The sequence below is a fragment of the Melanostigma gelatinosum genome, assembly GCF_949748355.1.
Source record: "Melanostigma gelatinosum genome assembly, chromosome: 9".
Taxonomy (NCBI): Eukaryota; Metazoa; Chordata; class Actinopteri; order Perciformes; family Zoarcidae; genus Melanostigma; species Melanostigma gelatinosum.
In genome coordinates, this window is record NC_136642.1 from 17,910,316 (window position 1) to 17,928,997 (window position 18,682).

An 18,682-nucleotide genomic window follows, 5' to 3' on the forward strand; every position below is an offset into this window, starting at 1 on the left:
AGGACAGCGGTGAGCGGGAGGAAGGCGACTGGCGCCATCTTGGCTGTTTTAATGAGTACAACAGGGGAGAATACGCGGGGAGAAATCACATAATCATTGGAATTTCACTGTAAAGGGGGCACTGTCGGTAAGTGTGTTTGCAGCGGAAATATTTACGCGTGGTTTTGTGTGCTGTACGAGCTGAAATAAGCATGCACGTTTGTGTGGATTCACTGAGGCCTTCACTGTACAGGGAGCCGTTAGCCGTCAGCTAACGATACAGTTGTGCTGAATGAGGGACAAAAGTACGAGTAACGTTAGTGTTTGATGGGCGCCTCGTTCCGGCGCGCTTTATTGTTTTTTCACGTGTGAACTGTATTTTTGCCCGCTGTTTTAGGAAAGCTATATTATATTTAAATTAACTTAAATCGGTATGAATCGTTTTCGTTGCTCATTTTGTAGTTAGCTGACGGCTAATTTAGTTCATCCCACTTGATGGCGCCGACTATTTGCTGGCGCTGACCAACCTCTTGGCGCTCTGAACGCATTAACCGTATTAAGAGCCTAACGTTACATAACCACGCGCATTTCTCTGTTAACAAAATAACTATGCATTTGTGCAAATTATGAATTGATAATAGAAGAGCACGGGGAAAGTGTTTTGTTACCACTACCATTGGCAGGCATGTGCATTTCCAATGTTTTCCTCCCTGACTGGGAAATAGGCGGATCTTGTAAAAAGTCAGCGCTTGTTTTAATTAAAATTGCAATTTTTGAGCTACCGTGCTCCTTTTCCGAGTTATGTTAGCGTAAATGTTTACAGTTAGCGTTGACCAAATTAAGCACGACAAGGGACAAAATATCTTAAGGTTAACGGCATACGTTAGCCAATGAGCAGACACAAGTTTGGTACAGTGCATCTACCAGCAAGTTTGGCTTGTATTTGTTTTTAGAAACGCATCTTACACACAAGCTAATCATGTTTATTTTTTTTCCTCCAGGTGAACCATACCATAGTGAGTGTGTGAGCCAGGGGAACCGGGGCAATGTTCTACGCCCACTTTGTCCTCAGCAAACGTGGGCCGCTGGCCAAGATCTGGCTAGCGGCCCACTGGGACAAGAAGCTGACCAAGGCCCATGTGTTTGAATGCAACCTTGAGAGCAGTGTGGAGAGCATCATCTCACCCAAGGTAATGAGATGAAAGTACAGTCTCTGCATTGTGGTGCTCATGCTGCAGGCCTTGTACTTTGCAGCCTTGCGTGTTGCTCGGATCCTGAGTTGTTGCTTTGTTCTGGGTTTTTTGCCTCTCAATTATTAAAAGCAGTCATTTTCTCCCAAAGAAGAAAAAACAATAAATGGGAACTGATTACACCAGAGTTCATGCTTGCAGCTGTCTCAGTTTAACATGTTTGCTTTATTTAAAACGACAAATTGCATTGCCTTCATAATATTGTTCATGTATTTGCGCTGACCTCTTGAAAGTAGGTCATTGCTGTACATTGTTGATGTATGCTGAATGATACAGTTCAGTGTTTTTGAACAAAGGAAATGTACCCTCTCAACATGCCGTGACTTTGTTACATTGTTTCCTCTTAGGTGAAGATGGCGTTGCGTACGTCAGGCCACCTGCTCCTTGGGGTGGTGAGAATCTACCACAGGAAGGCCAAGTACCTGCTTGCTGACTGTAATGAAGCCTTCATCAAGATCAAGATGGCTTTTAGGCCAGGTAAGGACAGGTGACAAGCCAAATTAGTACTGGAGCGAAGTGCTTTCTGTAATTTGTCTTCTGAAGAAAGGAGTTGGTGCATTTTTTGCACTGACACAGGCACAAGGCTTAAAGCAAAACAGAAAATCGATGGCTCCAGGGCTTTGTTCCATCGCTGACCAGCAGTGTTATACGAGACTGTAAAGATGAACTGCTTTTGATGCGCAACAAAAAACTGACCTGGTGTTTGTGAGAGGTTTGCTCTTGGAGAACAGTTGTGTGTTATAACTACATTATTACTTGTGTCTATATTCAGGTGTGGTGGATCTCCCTGAGGAGAACAGAGAGGCCGCCTACAACGCCATCACCTTACCGGAGGAGTTCCATGACTTTGACCAGCCGCTTCCTGATTTGGAGTAAGTTAACTTCAGTGACGACTTATTTCATTTACCAATTTTTTGTGAGTTTGTGTCATTCAAGTGACAGCTGTTGTACTCATCCTAGATGTCTTTTTTTTTTTTTAACAGTGACATAGATGTGGCCCAGCAGTTCACCCTAAACCAGAGCAGAGTAGAAGAGATCACCATGCGGGAAGATGTGGGCAACCTCAGCCTCCTGCAGGACAATGACTTTGGTAGGACTATATATACTGCAAAATCATTTAGGATGATATAGATTTTAGATCTAGCATTTCATTATTAGAATAATACAACAAAAACAGACTTACCCTGTTCATACTTTATTTCTTCTTTCATCGGTACTGCTCAGCTGACTTTGGTATGGACGACCGAGAAATGATGCGTGAAGCCAGCACATTTGAGGAGGATATCATGCACGGTGCCGCGGCCTCTAACCTGTTGCTGGAGGCTGAGCCCGGCCCGGCCAACCTCCCCGACAAGTCCAACCACATGGAGTATGATGACTTTGGGGATGGCTCCCTGGGCAACAGTGATGGGGGAATGCTGGGTGAGCTGGCCTATAGTGTTCTATATCCTATATTGGGCTACCTTTATTTATGATTACGTTATTAATCGTTAATCCTAATTGTTGTTTCCCAGTGGATAAACTACTGAGCTCTGAAGACGGAGGAGGTATTTTTGATGACCCTCCAGCCATCACAGAAAGCGTCATGATGCCCCCCGATCATGGAGACGACGAGGACGACTTTGACAACCTGCAGTCACGTAAGCAAAGTTATTGTTTGCCTTATTGTAAAGCGTGTGAAGGAGAATATATGAATTTTTCTCATGTATTGTCTCTATTTATCCCTTATAGCGGTGCTATGTTCCAATAAAGTACCTTCACTAGATTGTGGGGCTGTGCATCGGCACTGAAAATGAACGCACACACACACTCATGCCTTCTGGCTTGGTGGCCAGGGCACCAACCCACCTTACGCCCTCTGTCCCGCATCGTGAACAAGAGTAGATTCCTGTTGACGATGAATTTGTCATTTGTGTGTGTGCAGCGGGTCCTGACAGCCCAGACTCCGGCCCAGCAGAGCCACTGCCAGCAATGGCCGACCAGACAGAACAGACCACACTGGTTCACAATGAGGAGGAGGCCTTTGCCCTGGAGCCCATTGACATCACTGGTAAGACCCCCCCCCCCCCCCCCCCCCCCCCCCAAATCACCTTTCTGCAGAGATGGCTGTATTTAAAAACAACAATTAATATTTGTAGAAAACAGTTGCAAGCAATGTCTCAAATGACTAAGCAGGAATTAACTTGCAGAATTGACCTACGGTGCCCTTAACTTTACCTATTTCAAGGATGGGGAAATATTAATAAAGCAACGAGGAATTAAGTATTTTATTTACTTTGACCTCGTCTCCAGTAAAAGAGACCAAGGCGAAGCGTAAGAGGAAGCTGATCGTGGACAGTGTGAAGGAGCTGGACAGTAAGACCATCAGGGCTCAGCTGTCTGACTACTCGGACATCGTCACCACCCTTGACCTGGCCCCTCCCACCAAGAAGCTCATGATGTGGAAGGAGACCGGCGGCGTGGAGAAGCTTTTCTCTCTGCCCGCTCAGCCCCTGTGGAATGCCAGGCTGCTCAAGGTGACGTATTCTTGTTAGATATGCATGCATTTGTGAATAAACGTGTACACATATTACCCACTAGTAAGTATTTGACAACATACCACAGCGGTTTGAAGCAGTATTACCACTGGGGAACGGTAGTGAGCAAGCCGGCTGTCTGACTCTCCAAGTAGGTCAAACTCGGGCACTTTTTCAATGGAAGAGGAGAGAGTAGATTTATACTATTGTGTCTTGCATTGACATTCTGTGCAGGTTGTGGGATTTAAAATGAGAACATTGAAGGAACAGGAGGTGGAGGAAGTGATTGCTTTTGTCTGTCTCGTTTTCCTATCCTCTCAAACCCACACGGTGCCCCTCCAGAATACTGAATGGAAAGCGTGTTGCTGCATAATTTAGCAGACCCCTTTCCGTCGCGCATCTTAACACACTAGTGATGTGTGGATTGCCGTTCTAACTGGGCACACGGTTAATCAGCGCATTTCTAATTAAAAGTGAATGGGTTAAGGGTGGCTTAGATAGCACATCATTAACGAGGGAAAGCGGTAAAACAATGGCTCACAAGCTTTCTTCAAAACAATCACGGGCGCTGGGAATGAACCGTGTGTGTGAGTAACGTGTCACTAGAAGCATATCAGTCCAACACGGTGTGAGCGGAGGGCATGCCACCATGGTGATGGATGATTTACGTGAATTCGGATGACATCTGAGCCGAGACACGCATACTTTCTTCTCCACGTTTTTTAAATTGTACTATTGACTTTTTGTGCTGCTGTTTGTTTGGTTTTTTCTTCTTCTTCAATAACTCCAAAGTTGAACTGTTAAACCTCTGATGTCAGATGTTCACACGCTGCTTGACACCTCTGGTGCCAGACGAGCTGAGGAAGAGGAGAAAGGGCGGCGAAGCGGACAGCCTGGATGAGTTCCTCAAAGAGCTAGAGAACCCAGAGGTGCCGAGAGAGGAGGTCCTGAGTCAGCACAGGGATGTAATTGGTAAGTCGTGCTTTTGAAGAGATGAGAGGGGATCATATCCCAGACATGGCATCAGTTATTGAATAAGGCTGTGTCATATTTCATATTCCTTTTTTTTTACATTTTCTGAACAATCTCCCTCATCCATCCCTCAGACCAGACGATCATAGAGGAGCCCAGCATGTTGGCAGCGTCTGCGATGGAGGGCAGCAGGACGACCCTGGATGAAACGGTCATGCCTCCTCCGTCGACCCCTCGCGGTGTCAAACGCAAGACCGTCGACAAAGAGGGCACCCTTCCTGTGAGTGCTCGTCACCGACATTTTATTTTTCTCTGTCAAAACACTGCTATTGAGTTTCCATGATCTTTCCTCAGGACTTCATGTGGCGGCGGCAAAGTGTAGATAAAGTGATGATTAAAGGCCTCCAATGATTGGCCATAATCTATGACAAATACCACCCCTTGATTCAACTACTTGCTGTTTTCAACCAGATTTGATTATTTCATTTTAATCAGGGCATGTTGATCTCATCTGTTATCTAATTTCAATATGACACCAGATGTTGATTTTATTTTTTGAAGCAGTAATCTTGGGAAATGCTTGAAACATAATGAAGTCAGTTGACTGAACTGTGTGTCCGAACCTGCTCTCCGTTTCCAGATGACTCCCTTGGAGCCGCAGCATGTGGCTGACCGCTCAGTGTTGTCTCAGAGGTTAGACATGAACCAGGTGGATCTGCCCCCAGAGGAGCGCAGCCTCAACCTCACCCAGCTGGTCCCTGAGCTCGACCTGCTCAGTGACAAGAAGGACAAGAAGGGCGATAGTGATGAAGAGGAGGTGAGGTGGAAATAACTGCTTTCACTGATATGCTGACAGGATGTGGCTGTATCAAATGACTACTACCAACTACAGTTTGTTTAATAACTGCCCAAACTGATGTAAAAGAAACTACTAACATGTAAATAAAAAAAACAATCTGTTTGTAGAACATGCCTCTCTGTAGCGACTTTGATTTGATTGTATGAGTGTTGCGATTTGAGTGTGAGCCGGTTGATGCTGATGATTATCTATTGTTCCCAGGATGAGGACGGTCAGACCGGAGACCAGGATCAGGAGGAGAAGAGATGGAACAAGAGAACCCAGCAGATGCTGCACGGTCTCCAGGTACAAAAAAAAAAAATTTCAAATTATTTTGAAAAAATTAGATTGTGTGCCCAGATAAAACTTTGGTTTCAGAGATTCGCCGAGAGTTGGAGGGCCGTACATCAGGAGAATTGAGCTTTATTTTCCGATTGTTTCATTGCTTATTTTCAAAAGCACAAATAAACACTGTCTCCTGAAAAGCCAGCGGGAAGGTGCCGGATTTTGAATGAATGCAGGCTTCACCCTGCTGTATCAGACCTGTGAGCCTCGGTCGGCAGAGGGGCGGGACTAAGGTCTTAGGTGGCTGCTGGTTACACAATCACGCAAAATATAAAATGCAAGCCAGGGGAGAGGGTCTCTGCAGATACAGCCAAGTAACACACTTCCAGTGACGATTCAGAGGGAATATTTTTGTGTCAATCGATACATTGTTTTAAAGAAACTTGCATATTATACCTTTTTTTTTAAACTGACACTTGTGCTTCTCTCTCTATAGCGCGTCATGGCCAAGACTGGTGCAGACTCGGTTAGCCTGCTTGAATTGTGCCGGAACAACAACAAGAAGCAGGCAGCTGCCAAGTTTTACAGTTTCCTCGTCCTCAAGAAGCAGCAAGCCATCGAGGTCACCCAGACTGATCCCTACAGCGACATCGTTGCCACTGCCGGCCCAAGATTCCAACTTATTTAGACATCAGAGGAACAGACAAACACTCTGCTTGCAACAGACATACTTTTTTAATTACTCAACTCAACCTTTTGCCTTTTTATTTTGTGAGTTCCTGTCCCATTTTTATTTTATTTTTCTCTGGGTAAGGGGAGGGAGTAGGGGGGGAATGGGTTGGAAACTTAAAAAAACAAAAGGATTTTACTGTACTTTGGGTGGAATCATGCAGTATTTCATTCGTTTGAGACGGAGTGAGGAAGAATGTTTTAACAAGTATATTTATAAAGCAACCCTTTTTCAGTCACTGATTTGTAAGCTTTTCTTCCTTTTTTCTTTTTTTAAATAAAATTTTCATTGTCTGCTTATTTCATAAGTCTTCATACCATTGGCCCTCACACCTGAATCATTGCAGATTTTAGATAAAGAGCCCTGTATTTTCACATGGAATCCTGTATTGACTCTGTACATGTTCTGGAAAGGTACTGTTTTATTGCTCAGAAGTGTAACCGCTCCCATCTTCTCCTCGTTGCACTTGTTCTTTCATGATAAACAAAATGATTAATCTGTCGAAACATTGGGAACTTATACCCGGCATTAAATATCATGTGTCAGATGTATAATTCAGGCAGTTTGTCAAATCAGTTTTATGTGAATTTGTTTTGTACCTTATGCTTATTCATATTTTTGCATTATGTAACTAGGTAATGTACTTGTTACAGTTAAGTTCAGTATCCCACCTTTTTAGTCTTCGGGTAACCTCTAGTTGTGATACATCTGTAAAGATTTGAAATAAAGTGTTTTAAGTACTTGGTAACTGGATATTATTCATTCACAGTGCCCCTCATATTATACATTTAAAGTGCCATTTGTGATATGGTCTTAATGAAAGCAGGATATAAAGATTGAAGAAACTGTTACCCTAGTTTTAACTCGCCTGTAATTTAGAGCCATTACCTTTACATTGCAGGTCCTATTGTAACAGGGGCAACTTTGGTAATAATGGTCGTCCAGGTAGTATTTGGTTCACTTTCACAGTAGCGTTACGCCATCCTTTTCTGAAGTTATACAAATAATTTCCAGTAGAATACACTGTGTATATTTATATTTATCGTGATATCATGTAAATTGGCAAATTAATACAATTATTTTTCTTATTTAGCCACAAAACAGTTGAGTTATTTAAAGAGGTAACCTCAACTTAGCCCTTGTTTCTCCACGGACAGGAGAGCAGACGCATCTTTACCGGAAACGTCCGTCACGGAACTCTTTCCTCCCTTTTTCCGCGTGTTGCTGCTTACAGATGGCTTCACGTAAAGAGTCCACTTCAGCAGCTAGCGCCGTGATGGCTTCTACAAGCGGCACTTTGGACTCTCCGGTCAAACAGATCCAAATTGAGGGATTGGTAAGTGTTACTGCAGCGCTATGTGTGTAATGTCGGCAGAGAGACCGGGTCCCCAAGTGTTACCGGAGGTGGACGCTAGCTAGCTACAGTGTGAGCATCATCATGGCGGACAGATAATGTGAAGCGGTCTTCTGATGCCTGTAGTGTATATTGCGTTACTTAAACACATACTTTATTGACAAACAACTGGCTCAAGGCTAATAATAGGCTAACTGTTTTAAATTAGCTTTAGCTGCTGCGGGGAAACCAAAGAGGCGTTTAATGCTAAAACAAGGACCTCACTAGTTGTGTTTTATAGGAGCATCATAGGGAAACAATACTGCTGTGTCGATTCTTGCGTCACACTCATAAGTCTGGTTTCTTACCAAAAAATAAGACTGAATATGAGGAATTTCGTGCTCATAATCGGAGGCATACTCGTTACGTTTACAGTCAGGCTACAGTCATTTAACTGTAGTAACTATACTAGTATTTAATCATTCATTAATCATGCCTTGGTTGACTTTCCAAATGTTCCACGTGCCTGCTTTGAGACCGAATTTATTCAGTTTGATTTGGGCCTTCCGACGAATTCTAGTTTTTAATTAATCATATGAATTACTTTCCTGGTCCCAGAACGGAAACACTGATTCGAGTAACATTCAAACGGTCTGAATACAACAATGTAAATAATAATAAATACGTGTTCCCCACTCTACAGTATGGACTGATATCTCCTCTCAGCTCACTGCTGATGTTCTCAAACTTCAGATCATTAACTATTTTGGGCAAAGAGGCGCTCTTACGTTTAGGAACATTGTGGAATTTGCTAGCCCAGTTGCATATCTTGGGTTTTTGAATTGCTTATTGGTTCTGTGTGTTTCTGATGTGCGTTTCTAATATCTGACCAGTGACTTCTTTTAACAAGTACATTATGATATGTTTTTCCAATTTAATTTCTCCCAACCTGAATGTGTTAGTATGTTTCTTCTGTAGTACCTCAGTACATACAGTAGAGGCCAAACTTGCGTCGCTGCCAGGCACTGATGTTCTCCCTCCTCCTGCCCGACGCTGCTCTGGACACAAAGCAGCTCATTTGCTCTGTGTTTCAGGACTTAAAGTTGCCAGCTGCTGCCTTCCTTTCATCTTGCTCATTAAAGCTGCCCTAGAGTCTCAGGCCCTAATTTCAAATCTAAATATTTCACCTCAATGTGTATTATTTAGCTCTCTAATGAGTTTTTTTTATTTTTATCAACCAAACCTTTTTATTTTTTTTACTCACAGCAGTTTGAAAGTAACAAAACAGCCAGCATTCGTTCAGTGTGTGTTTGATCTCATTTGGATGCAGACTGTTGAAGGTGTCTCTTTCAGGCAGAGTTATGAAACGCGCTTCACCTGAACACCATTGACATGTGGCGGTTGCTGACCCCTCTGTCAGAGGTTTAGCTGGAGGGTTGTCTGCAGACGGCATCGCCACAGCTGTGTGGTGGAATTGGATTGTTTCCTTGCTTTTTTGACGAGGCTGCAGTGGATGAGTGCTGCGCGGCGACAGGCTCCATTAAACACCGACTGAGATCGCACAGCTCACTGTATGTTTGAAAATAACTTACTTTAATTTAGTCTGACGTGTGACGCACGTCAAACCCAGTCCTGATTCACATATGAATGAAGAAACAGCCAGAGAACATTTTACAGACATCTTGGCTTTGTGGTTTAAAAGCCTTTGGGCGACGAAAAATTGCAGAAAATGTGTCAAAATGAGGTACATAAAAAAAAAAAAAAAAAAAAAAAAAAAAAAAAAATCTTTTAGTAGTGTCAGACATTTCTCTTTTGATTTTGATTGTTGCAATAATTTTTTATTGCAATTATTTTTATTTTTCCCCGGGCGCCTGTCATTGGCAGCCCACTGCTCCCTATATCCAGGGATGGGTCAAATGCAGAGAAAAATTTCCCCCTTAAAGGGATAAAGACAGTATAAATTCTATTCTTCTATTCTATTCTATAACGCCTCCCATTGGCTGTTGCCAGGGGTGGCTGTCAGTAGTCTTGGACGACTTCACACAAGTAGTCTGACATGGCCCGACAAAAACAGACACTCTGAGCAGTTAGTGTGCGAGTGTGGGAAAAAACGATTTGTGCGCACCGGCACGAGTTCTGACACCGTTTTAGTGCCAAAATAGACGGAGTCACTGAGCTCCCACGCTAACAAATCCATTGTTGAATCTCGTATCGCCTCTCTCTCGCTCGTGCTCATTGGCAAAGAGCAATGTAGAACAAGACGTTCAGGCACTGACCGTTGCTCTCACCGGGTAAATTGACAAGGCGGCGGCGGCGGCAGCAGCAGGTCTAATCAACTGTAGCCGCTGAACTCTACCTGCGTACGTGACTGGATGGCAAGTGAAATTGAAAGTTGGCTGATGCTGGGTTTGTGGGCTCAGCTAATGCTCATTTGTGAGGAAACGTCCGCTCTGTAACAAATCTGTACAGTTGGGAGTGTAGCGGGTAGTTCAGTAGTTACAACAGACTGATACGTCTTCTATCTAGTAAAACAATGGAGCTGAGTGCATCACGTTCAGTGTCAGGAGTCAAATCCTCTCCAGTTAAACTTTTATTCACTAACTTAAGCATCAGTTTCTGAATCAGAACTTCCAGCATATGGTCAAACGTGAAAAACATGCAGGGGCCTTCTGTCAACTGTTGGTGTTGTTTCAATGTCTCAGGTACATACTGAATCAATATTTCATATCTTCTGTTACTATGAACATCAAGTTTTACTTCAAGCGTTGCCACAGAAATGTCTTTTGCGACAAATTGAGTTGCAGCGTATCTAATTTTGAAGTTGTAGCGATAGGTTCTGGACCTTTTCATAAGGCCACTAAAAACTAGGATTGCAACAAAACTGATATCAGATAAGGGTGTGTTAGTGACTCTCGTAGCTGGACCGGGTATCGGGGACAATGAGCTATGGCTACTTTGTATGGGCCGATACCTAAAGCTCATGCAGGTATCGGGACTGAGAGAGTTGGATCGGTGCGTCTCTTCCCCAAACTGTTTGTGTCCTCAACCGTACGGATTTCAGCTGAATCTTTTGAGTCACATTCATTTGTGTAAAAGGTTGAACACTAAACCTTTATTTTTTTTCAGATCTGATAGAATGCCATCAAACCCCGACTCCAACAATTAACAGCCTCTAAACTGTTCCCAAAGCGATGCATTAACGATGCACAACGCATGCTTCATGGTCATCCCGAGCTCTTGAGTGATCTTGTGCACACTGAATGTGTCTTGTCAGGCCTGTGCTGTCAGATAAGGTGGGACTCCTCCGCGGTGGTCTTCGTCTGTGGCTTAATCCAACTGAAGCCACACCAAAAACCCTTTATCTCTCTCAAGTATATTATTCCAGCCAACTTTGAGTGTAGAGTTCGTCTACACATCAGTGCCGCTGAAAGAAAAGTCATTACGGGATCGTCTCTCTCTCTCTCTCTCTCTCTCTCGCTCATACTTTCTCATCAGATGAGCCCCGTTGTGACGGGAATATGAGCCATTTAGTGAGCGAGAGAGAAGATTTATGATGAGAATTAAAGGCAGCCAACAGGGGATTTGGGCCGCAATTGATTTTGCACAATTCAATTTTAAGCCTGTTGATTTATAACACGCTGTCCACGTATCAATCTTGGGCCTCTCCATGTGAGGTGAGCTCACTGGGCTAGCTTCTGGTGTGCTAGATCAATAACATTGTATGCGTCTTGGTTGCGTGTGTGAGAGAGAGAGAGAGGGTAGCAGGCAAAGAGATTGCTGGTGCATGTGTGCGTGTGCGCATGTGTGCGTGTGCGCGCACATCCAGGTTTGTACAAAGTCTGAGCTTTCCAGGCTTTGCCTACAATACCTTATGGCATTTACTCAGCACCAGGAAGCCAGCACAACAAATCCACTGAAACCTTCCTTCCCCCTTTTTTCCCCTTCTTTTTCTTCACATTACCTCTTTAAAGCTATTCTGTAGATTCAGGACAATTTTTTTTTAAAGCTCTCCTGGAATATATCTTCATTTATTTGTCTTTGTGCGAGTTGTTTTTGGCCAATTGTCCATCTCTCACCCCCTCCTTTTCCTGACACTAGTTCATGTCACACACACACACACGAACAGATTGCCAAGAGTTAGATGGCTGAAAGCATTGTGTATCTGTGGCTATCTGCTCTCACTGATGGAGGAAGACTAGAGAAGCTGTTTGCTGGCAGCAATAGGAGCCAAAGCTCAAAGGGGTGGTGGGGGGATCGGCACAGTCCACTCTGAGGACTTCCAGTAACCCTGTTCTCCCTATCCCTCCCTCGCTGCCATCGGCTCACCTGCTCCCCTTCTGCTCTCTTATTTGTCATCACTCCCTTTATCCTTCTGGTTTCTCACCCTTACATTTACTCTCGCTCCCCCCTCCCGACCTTTTGTTCAGACCTTCCTCCCCTCTCAGTCAGAAAAGCCAAGGCAGGCAGGCAGGGAATGAGATTTGTTTTTCTACCCACTCCACCACCACCCCCCCCAGCTCTTTTACTTGTTGCATGACAGGTCCAGCACTCCGCTGAAATAAATCATCTCCCGTGACAGATGCGTGTGTGTGTGTGTGTGTGTGTGCGCGCGCGCACGAGCACGAGCTAGTGAGACGAGTAAGGGCTCCCTCATGGTGATGATGTGTGTTTTGTTGTGAGCATGGCCCCAGGACTGCCACCCTGCTCGCGTATGTGTGTGTGTGTGTGTGTGTGTGTGTGTGTGTGTGTGTGTGTGTTATTAATGCCTCTGGCTGTGACCTGCCCACACTGTTATCGGTGTGATTTATGCTCTCCCGCTCCACACAGTGGTTTCAGCTTCTCGTCCTGTTCATTTAAGACGCTTTGCCTTATTCTCTACTCCTTGCCTCGGCCGTTTTTGCTGGTCACGGTTTCCAATGATTGGTAGGTGTAGGTGTGTGTAGAAGTAAGCCATAGTCCTTACCTGCTCTCCTTGGTGTCGGTGATGCGGCATTGGAGCTTAAACCAGCTCTTCAATCATGTGGAGACTTGTCCTATTGGCCCATTTATATCCGGCATTAAATATTAAACGCATACCCTGTCCAGATGAGGCGCGGCAATGTGGGATATGAGACGACAGGTCCAAATATACCCTCCTACTGTATGTGGGCGGAATTTTCCTTAACATTTCACTAGATTCATGTTTTTACTCTTTTCTGTGTCCTCCGCACTTTTGTGTGGGGACATGTAGATTATAAAAATGCTGCAGCCATTGTAGTTCAACATAATCTAACGAAAGGAGATAAAGTCCTATTTGACAATTGTGGAAACGGCCTCAAAGCTTCATGTCTTAGTGGGCAGGTCTCTTGGCAGCGGTTGACTGACATCCGAGGGCCGGTTCCGCCCAGAAACGCTGTCAGTCCTGGGTCCTGGTGGGCTACTGACAGAAGCTACTGTCGTATCAAATATGTACAGTACAGACTTTATACATTAGATTTGATGTGGTTTTAGAAATGGTCACCGTTTACATATTTTGATCGCCACAAAAAATGAAGGGATCCGTATCAAGTTTGTTTATGTACGTTTTATTTTTGTTGAAAATCAGTGGATGTATTGTTAGCGAAGTTTTAAAATTCCAAATATATGTATCGGCTTCAAAGATTATGTTTTTCCCGGTCTAGAGTAGTTAGCTTAGCTCGCTAATGTCAGTGCTGACAACTTGCATTTCTTTGTTTTGGTTATTACAATTTGAACGCACACACACACACACAAGCCACTTTATTAGGTAATCCTTGCCATCACCGTGTTGGACCCCCTTTGTCTTCAAAACTGGCTGAAAACTATTACCGGTAATATTAAAAAAAACTAAAAAGATTCTGTCAAGGGGTTTATAATTACTATGGCCTGAAGTCACTCTTAAGCTGTGTAATGGGCTGAGCAGAGTAAACTCGGAAAAGAAAATATTTGTGATAACAATAGTCTTTTCTTTTTTTAAATCAAGTTCTAAATCCACATTATCTCGTAATACTTTTTTATCCATTAGAATATTGTTTGAATGAGTTCTGGAATAAATGCCATGGTTTTGCCACGATTCCCATTGGTATTCATTGCAATAGTTTAATATTCTTCATATGTTTTGTGATAAAATACAGTGTGTAGAAGACCACGGAAAGAAATACGGCAATTCTGAAGCTGGAGGGATGAAGCACCCAAGCGACTCGTAAGAAAAACCACAAAAAAACGCGCCTCAACTAAACTAACCCGAAAACAAACCAATGAGCACAAATCAACACGACGAGCAGCGACGCAATTGGGAAAACATGAATCAAAGGACGATAAAACACAATAACAAGCGGCGCTGTAACAGGCGCGGAATGCATTAAATAACGACGGCCGTGATAAATAAATTTGCCCCGGATCAGAAAATGAAATCCCGTCCTTTTAGAAACTGTGATTGGAAAGAGCGTCGTCACCCCTTCTTCCGGTGCGGTAAGTTTTGGTTCTTGCTGTTTTCACAGGTGCTGCTGAAGATTATCAAGCACTACCAGGAGGAGGGCCAGGGCAGTGAGGTGGTGCAGGGCGTCCTGCTGGGCCTGGTGGTGGAGGACCGGCTGGAGATCACCAACTGCTTCCCCTTCCCCCAGCACACAGAGGATGACGCCGACTTCGACGAAGGTAAACCAGAGCCGTGGTCCCTTTCCCCGCTGTATTCTAAATGACACCACAAGCACACAGTCTGAAGTGAATACCTGCTGAGCACCAGTAGAACTTGTCTGTAGTGGTTGAAGTGATGCGGTGTGCGAAGGCTGAATTTTAGGAGACGATGATATCTGAACGCTTCAGTAAGAAAGAGGCTTTGGTCTTGGCTTGAAGATTATTTATTTACTGAATGACAGGACGAATAGGGTTTTAATTAGAGTTCTTGAGTTGACGTACCGAATGCCACTGAAGATATAAGGATGGAACATTTCTGTGAAATGGTAGTTGGTTGGTTATTTCATTTGACCGCGTCCTTGACGGGTGAGCTGAAAACATTCTGACATTGAGCAATTTAATTCATTAAAAACATGCACACAGAAAGCAGCTTGGTCATGAAATGCAGCCAAACTGTGCCTCGGAACAGAGCTTTTCTCCAAAGCCCAAACCAAAGGTCTGATGGGAAGCGATATAATGACGACCCGTGTTCTCACAATGCGTTTGTGGGTGATGGATCACCATTCTTAGCCCATTAAAATGCCACAAACCGTAAAGAGAGAACGGACCATCGAGGCCAGCAGCCGTGATGCAATCATATCGGCAACTTTTTGAATGTCTGCGTGCGGGTAAGATGTCCCCGGGGCACGGCGTTGGAGGACAATGCCGACTTTTAACTAAGCTAACTAGGTGGCGGCCGTCCTACGCTGTCAGAGTCGGGGTTGATGTGCGAGGGCAGTGGTGCAGGGATGGAACGTCTCCATTGTTTGCTTTACAGGTGGGTGGTACGAACGTGCACAGGGTCTGATTCAGGGTTGTTTTTATTCTCGCACATGTGCACATGCGCCGATGGTGGCTTAAGGTCGTTAGTGTCAGGATCAGCTGTGTGTGTGTGTGTGTGTGTGTGTGTGTGTGTGTGTGTGTGTGTGCGTGTGTGTGTTTGTGAGCGTCCTGGCTTGTTGTGGTGTTGACTTTTGATGCTTTGGATTTTCCCGTCTGTCACTCCCTTTTAGTAAACAAGGGCTCCCTACCTTGCCAGGAACGCTTGGAAAGCTCACAGAACTACAACAGCATTCCTGTTCACCTGGCTTTCTTTCTTTTTTTTTTTTGCAAAAATCTGTCACTACGCAACCGAGTTCCAAAGGGGAACGTCGTGTGTGCCGTTTGTCGGGGAAATGGTTTTGAATCAACAGTGCAAGAACTGACTTCAGAATGCTCCTGTCTCTGTCTACAAAGGGTGTTTTCAGAAAGGATTCATGACTTTATCGACAAACTCTCTTTCTCGCTCTCTCCTCCCTCACATTCTTCTCTGTTGCAACTAGTTACAAGAGGGCAACAGTCTGCTGATGTTCTGGCAGAAGACAAGTGTTTTCTTGAAGCGAGAATAGGACTATGCATGTGAACTCTATCTAGTATCATTGATATTCTACTAAAGATCCAGAGCCCAACTGTGATAAATGATGGGAGGCCTCGGGTGTGTAACTATCCTACGTTCAGACGTTGGGATGCATATGTAGATAAATTGACTTGATCGCTTCAAAGCTAACATTGGCTGAAAACCAGACGCCTCTAAAATGGTGTTTATTGCCACATCAAGCATGACAAACGATGGGAAGCAACACTCTGGGTAGTGCTTTTGCAGTTTTCAGTAATATACTGCAACACCAGGGTCAGTATCATCTGCCTAAATCCAGTGTTTTCACTCACCCTAACACTGGACAGCTGTATTTTTATTTTTGTCTTAAACCAGGAGGCGTTATCGTCGAGGCCAGTGTGCTTCGGGAAGTTGCCGCTCGCACTTGCGATGTTGTCACTCGTGTCTACAACGGCTGTCGGTAAAGTTTCAATCAGCACTTCATTATTCTGCACAACACTACCTTTCTTTCTTCCTGGAAGTGAATGGCCTGAAGTGGGTATATGATTGGGAAATGTTGCAGGAGAGTGGAGGGAAAACACTCTTGTACTCTCTCGAGGCGCAGGAGGATATTTGGCCAAATTGTTTTAGACGGTTGTATCGTTTCTTTTGATGAATGCCTCATAGAAGGTGGTCTGAATCTCGCCCTATCGCGGCGATCGTATCGACTTTCTGATGCATATCAGTGAATCGCTGCGCCTCTAGATAAAGCTGGAGTGAGATTCAGCAGAGCGGCATGCACCGTCTTTACCTCCAATCGGGCATCGTGGACACGTTTAAATCTGTCTCTGCGCTGTGTGTTTGTGCGTTGGCCAGAACGTATGTATGTGTGTTTGTGTGTGTGTGTCTGCATCATCTTACAGGAACAGCAGCAGTCGAACTTCATTATGATTACACTGTAAAAAATTTTGTTTTTTTAAATACTCTATTGATCCGCGGTTCACAAGTGATCCGAACCGTGAGGGCTGATCCTCACGGATCGATCCGTGATCCGTGACACCACTAATGGCCAGTTGTATATATGTGTGTGTTCTCTTTGCGTGTGTGTTTTTGAAAGCATGTCTGTGTGTGTCTGCTATGCTGCCATTTCATCAACAGGTGCCAGTGTGGAGCTGCGCTTGTAGGACAGTTCGAGGCGGCGAATGTGCCCGACACGAGGGAGAGAAAGATGGAGAAAGAGAGTAATCGAGCGCGCACACCAGAATCCGCCCTCAGATCCAAAAACACTACGCTGAACCCCAGCCCGCCTATTTCCCATGTCCTTGCATACTTTCTCCTTGTATCATTAACACAATGTATGGAGGGAGATGTGTGGAACTGCAGGCACTTATTCTCTAGGCATTTTGTGCAATAGAGGCAACGCATGCAGCATCTTAATAATGTGCTCTGGCCTTCCTCTTTTGTTGTGATATGAGCGATAATATAAAGCAGAGGTGTCCCGGCACAGAGACCGGGGACGGCTGCATACGGAATATTTACATCAGACCTTGCAAGCTAGTAATTGTGACCCTCTCCTCTCACTGTCGTGGAGAGGTGTTATGTTCATGAGCTGTGAAAATTATTTGTTGCAGAAGAGAAGAAATTGCAGCAACATGCACAACATTACACCCTTTTGTTATGGTTCCTATAGCTGACATAAAGCGGTAGCTTGGTATTAACATTAAATCATATGGTACTCCTGAGAATCAGCACCGTACTCTGCAGCCTCTCAGCTCATTGTTTTAGTGCGGTCGACTCTCTGTGGCTCTCACCAACCGCTGCAGTCTGTCAACACGTGGTTTACGTCTGTTGGGGTCAGCACGTCTCAATTGGGGTCAGCCATAGTTTGTTCCAAATTGATTGGTGGTTAGGTTTGACCATATGGCTTCAGTGTGGCATATCCCCCCCCCCCCCCCCCCCCCCCCAAACTTTACAGCGTGTAGCCGTTCCTTTTTATAGAAGTTTTAAAAATGTAAATGACGGTTGTTGTCGGGGCATAAAACCAATGATCTGTTGATTTTTACGAATCAAGACCCGATAGTTTAACAATGTAATAGTGCTGAAATGGAAAAAAAAAAAAGTTTTAAAAAGAATCATGACACCCTTATCGGTTGAACAACTGATGAAGCGCGGCTCGGTGCAATTATCAGGCTTATAAAGCATGATTGGGCGTCCCGTTTGACTCGTAACGAGTGATTATATCAAAGTAAGCGTTGCTCAGTACCACCTTTGGGAAAAATCCCTTTGATATTCAACCCGTGTCACTAGCATTCAGCAGCAGGACGAGGTATCCTGAAGGTAGAACAAAATTAGCCGGCTCCCCCCCGTCCTCCGCCTCCCTCTTTTCCCTCCCCTCTTTTTCTGTAACTCACTGCAGGTAAGAAAGCTGCCTACGCCATCCTCTGACCATTTCCCCATCCTCCTCCTCTGCTGCCGCTCATTATGCTTACTTCCGTCCGTACTTTTCTTCATCCCGTCTTTTCCTTCGTTCGGCACCACATTGTCTAAAATCTACCCTCACTACCTCTGTCGGTCTCTGCCATAACCATAGGAGGATTTATAAAGCAAAAATACTTCTAGAGACAAACGTTTTTAGCGTCCAACCAATGTCCTTTTGAGGTTATTATGTACTTAGACACTGACAATGACGTCATACAAAATATGTAGGTAGTAGATATTCTGTGTATGTTGATGTCGATATGTCTATATAAAGT

General features: G+C 44.3%; 2 protein-coding genes across 2 annotated transcripts in view; both read left to right on the forward strand.

Annotated features, from left to right (window-relative positions):
* LOC306781734 (double-strand-break repair protein rad21 homolog A-like) lies at positions 1-7,318 on the forward strand. The gene is made up of 14 exons (XM_079274735.1): positions 1-127; positions 981-1,169; positions 1,577-1,706; positions 2,002-2,101; positions 2,213-2,319; positions 2,454-2,651; positions 2,744-2,869; positions 3,154-3,279; positions 3,522-3,745; positions 4,564-4,717; positions 4,852-4,997; positions 5,358-5,534; positions 5,778-5,861; positions 6,337-7,318. Exons 2-14 carry the CDS (start codon positions 1,026-1,028, stop codon positions 6,526-6,528), a joined length of 1,908 nt encoding a protein of 635 aa, XP_079130861.1. The 5' UTR covers positions 1-127; positions 981-1,025; the 3' UTR covers positions 6,529-7,318.
* A 444-nt stretch (positions 7,319-7,762) lies between these two features.
* LOC306781760 (eukaryotic translation initiation factor 3 subunit H) overlaps positions 7,763-18,682 on the forward strand; it is a 46,410-nt gene continuing 35,490 nt past the window's right edge. Inside the window, exons 1-2 of the mRNA XM_079274771.1 lie at positions 7,763-7,906; positions 14,401-14,557. Coding sequence (XP_079130897.1) covers positions 7,805-7,906; positions 14,401-14,557 — 259 coding nt within the window. The 5' untranslated portion in view covers positions 7,763-7,804. The remainder of the gene's footprint in view (positions 7,907-14,400; positions 14,558-18,682) is intronic.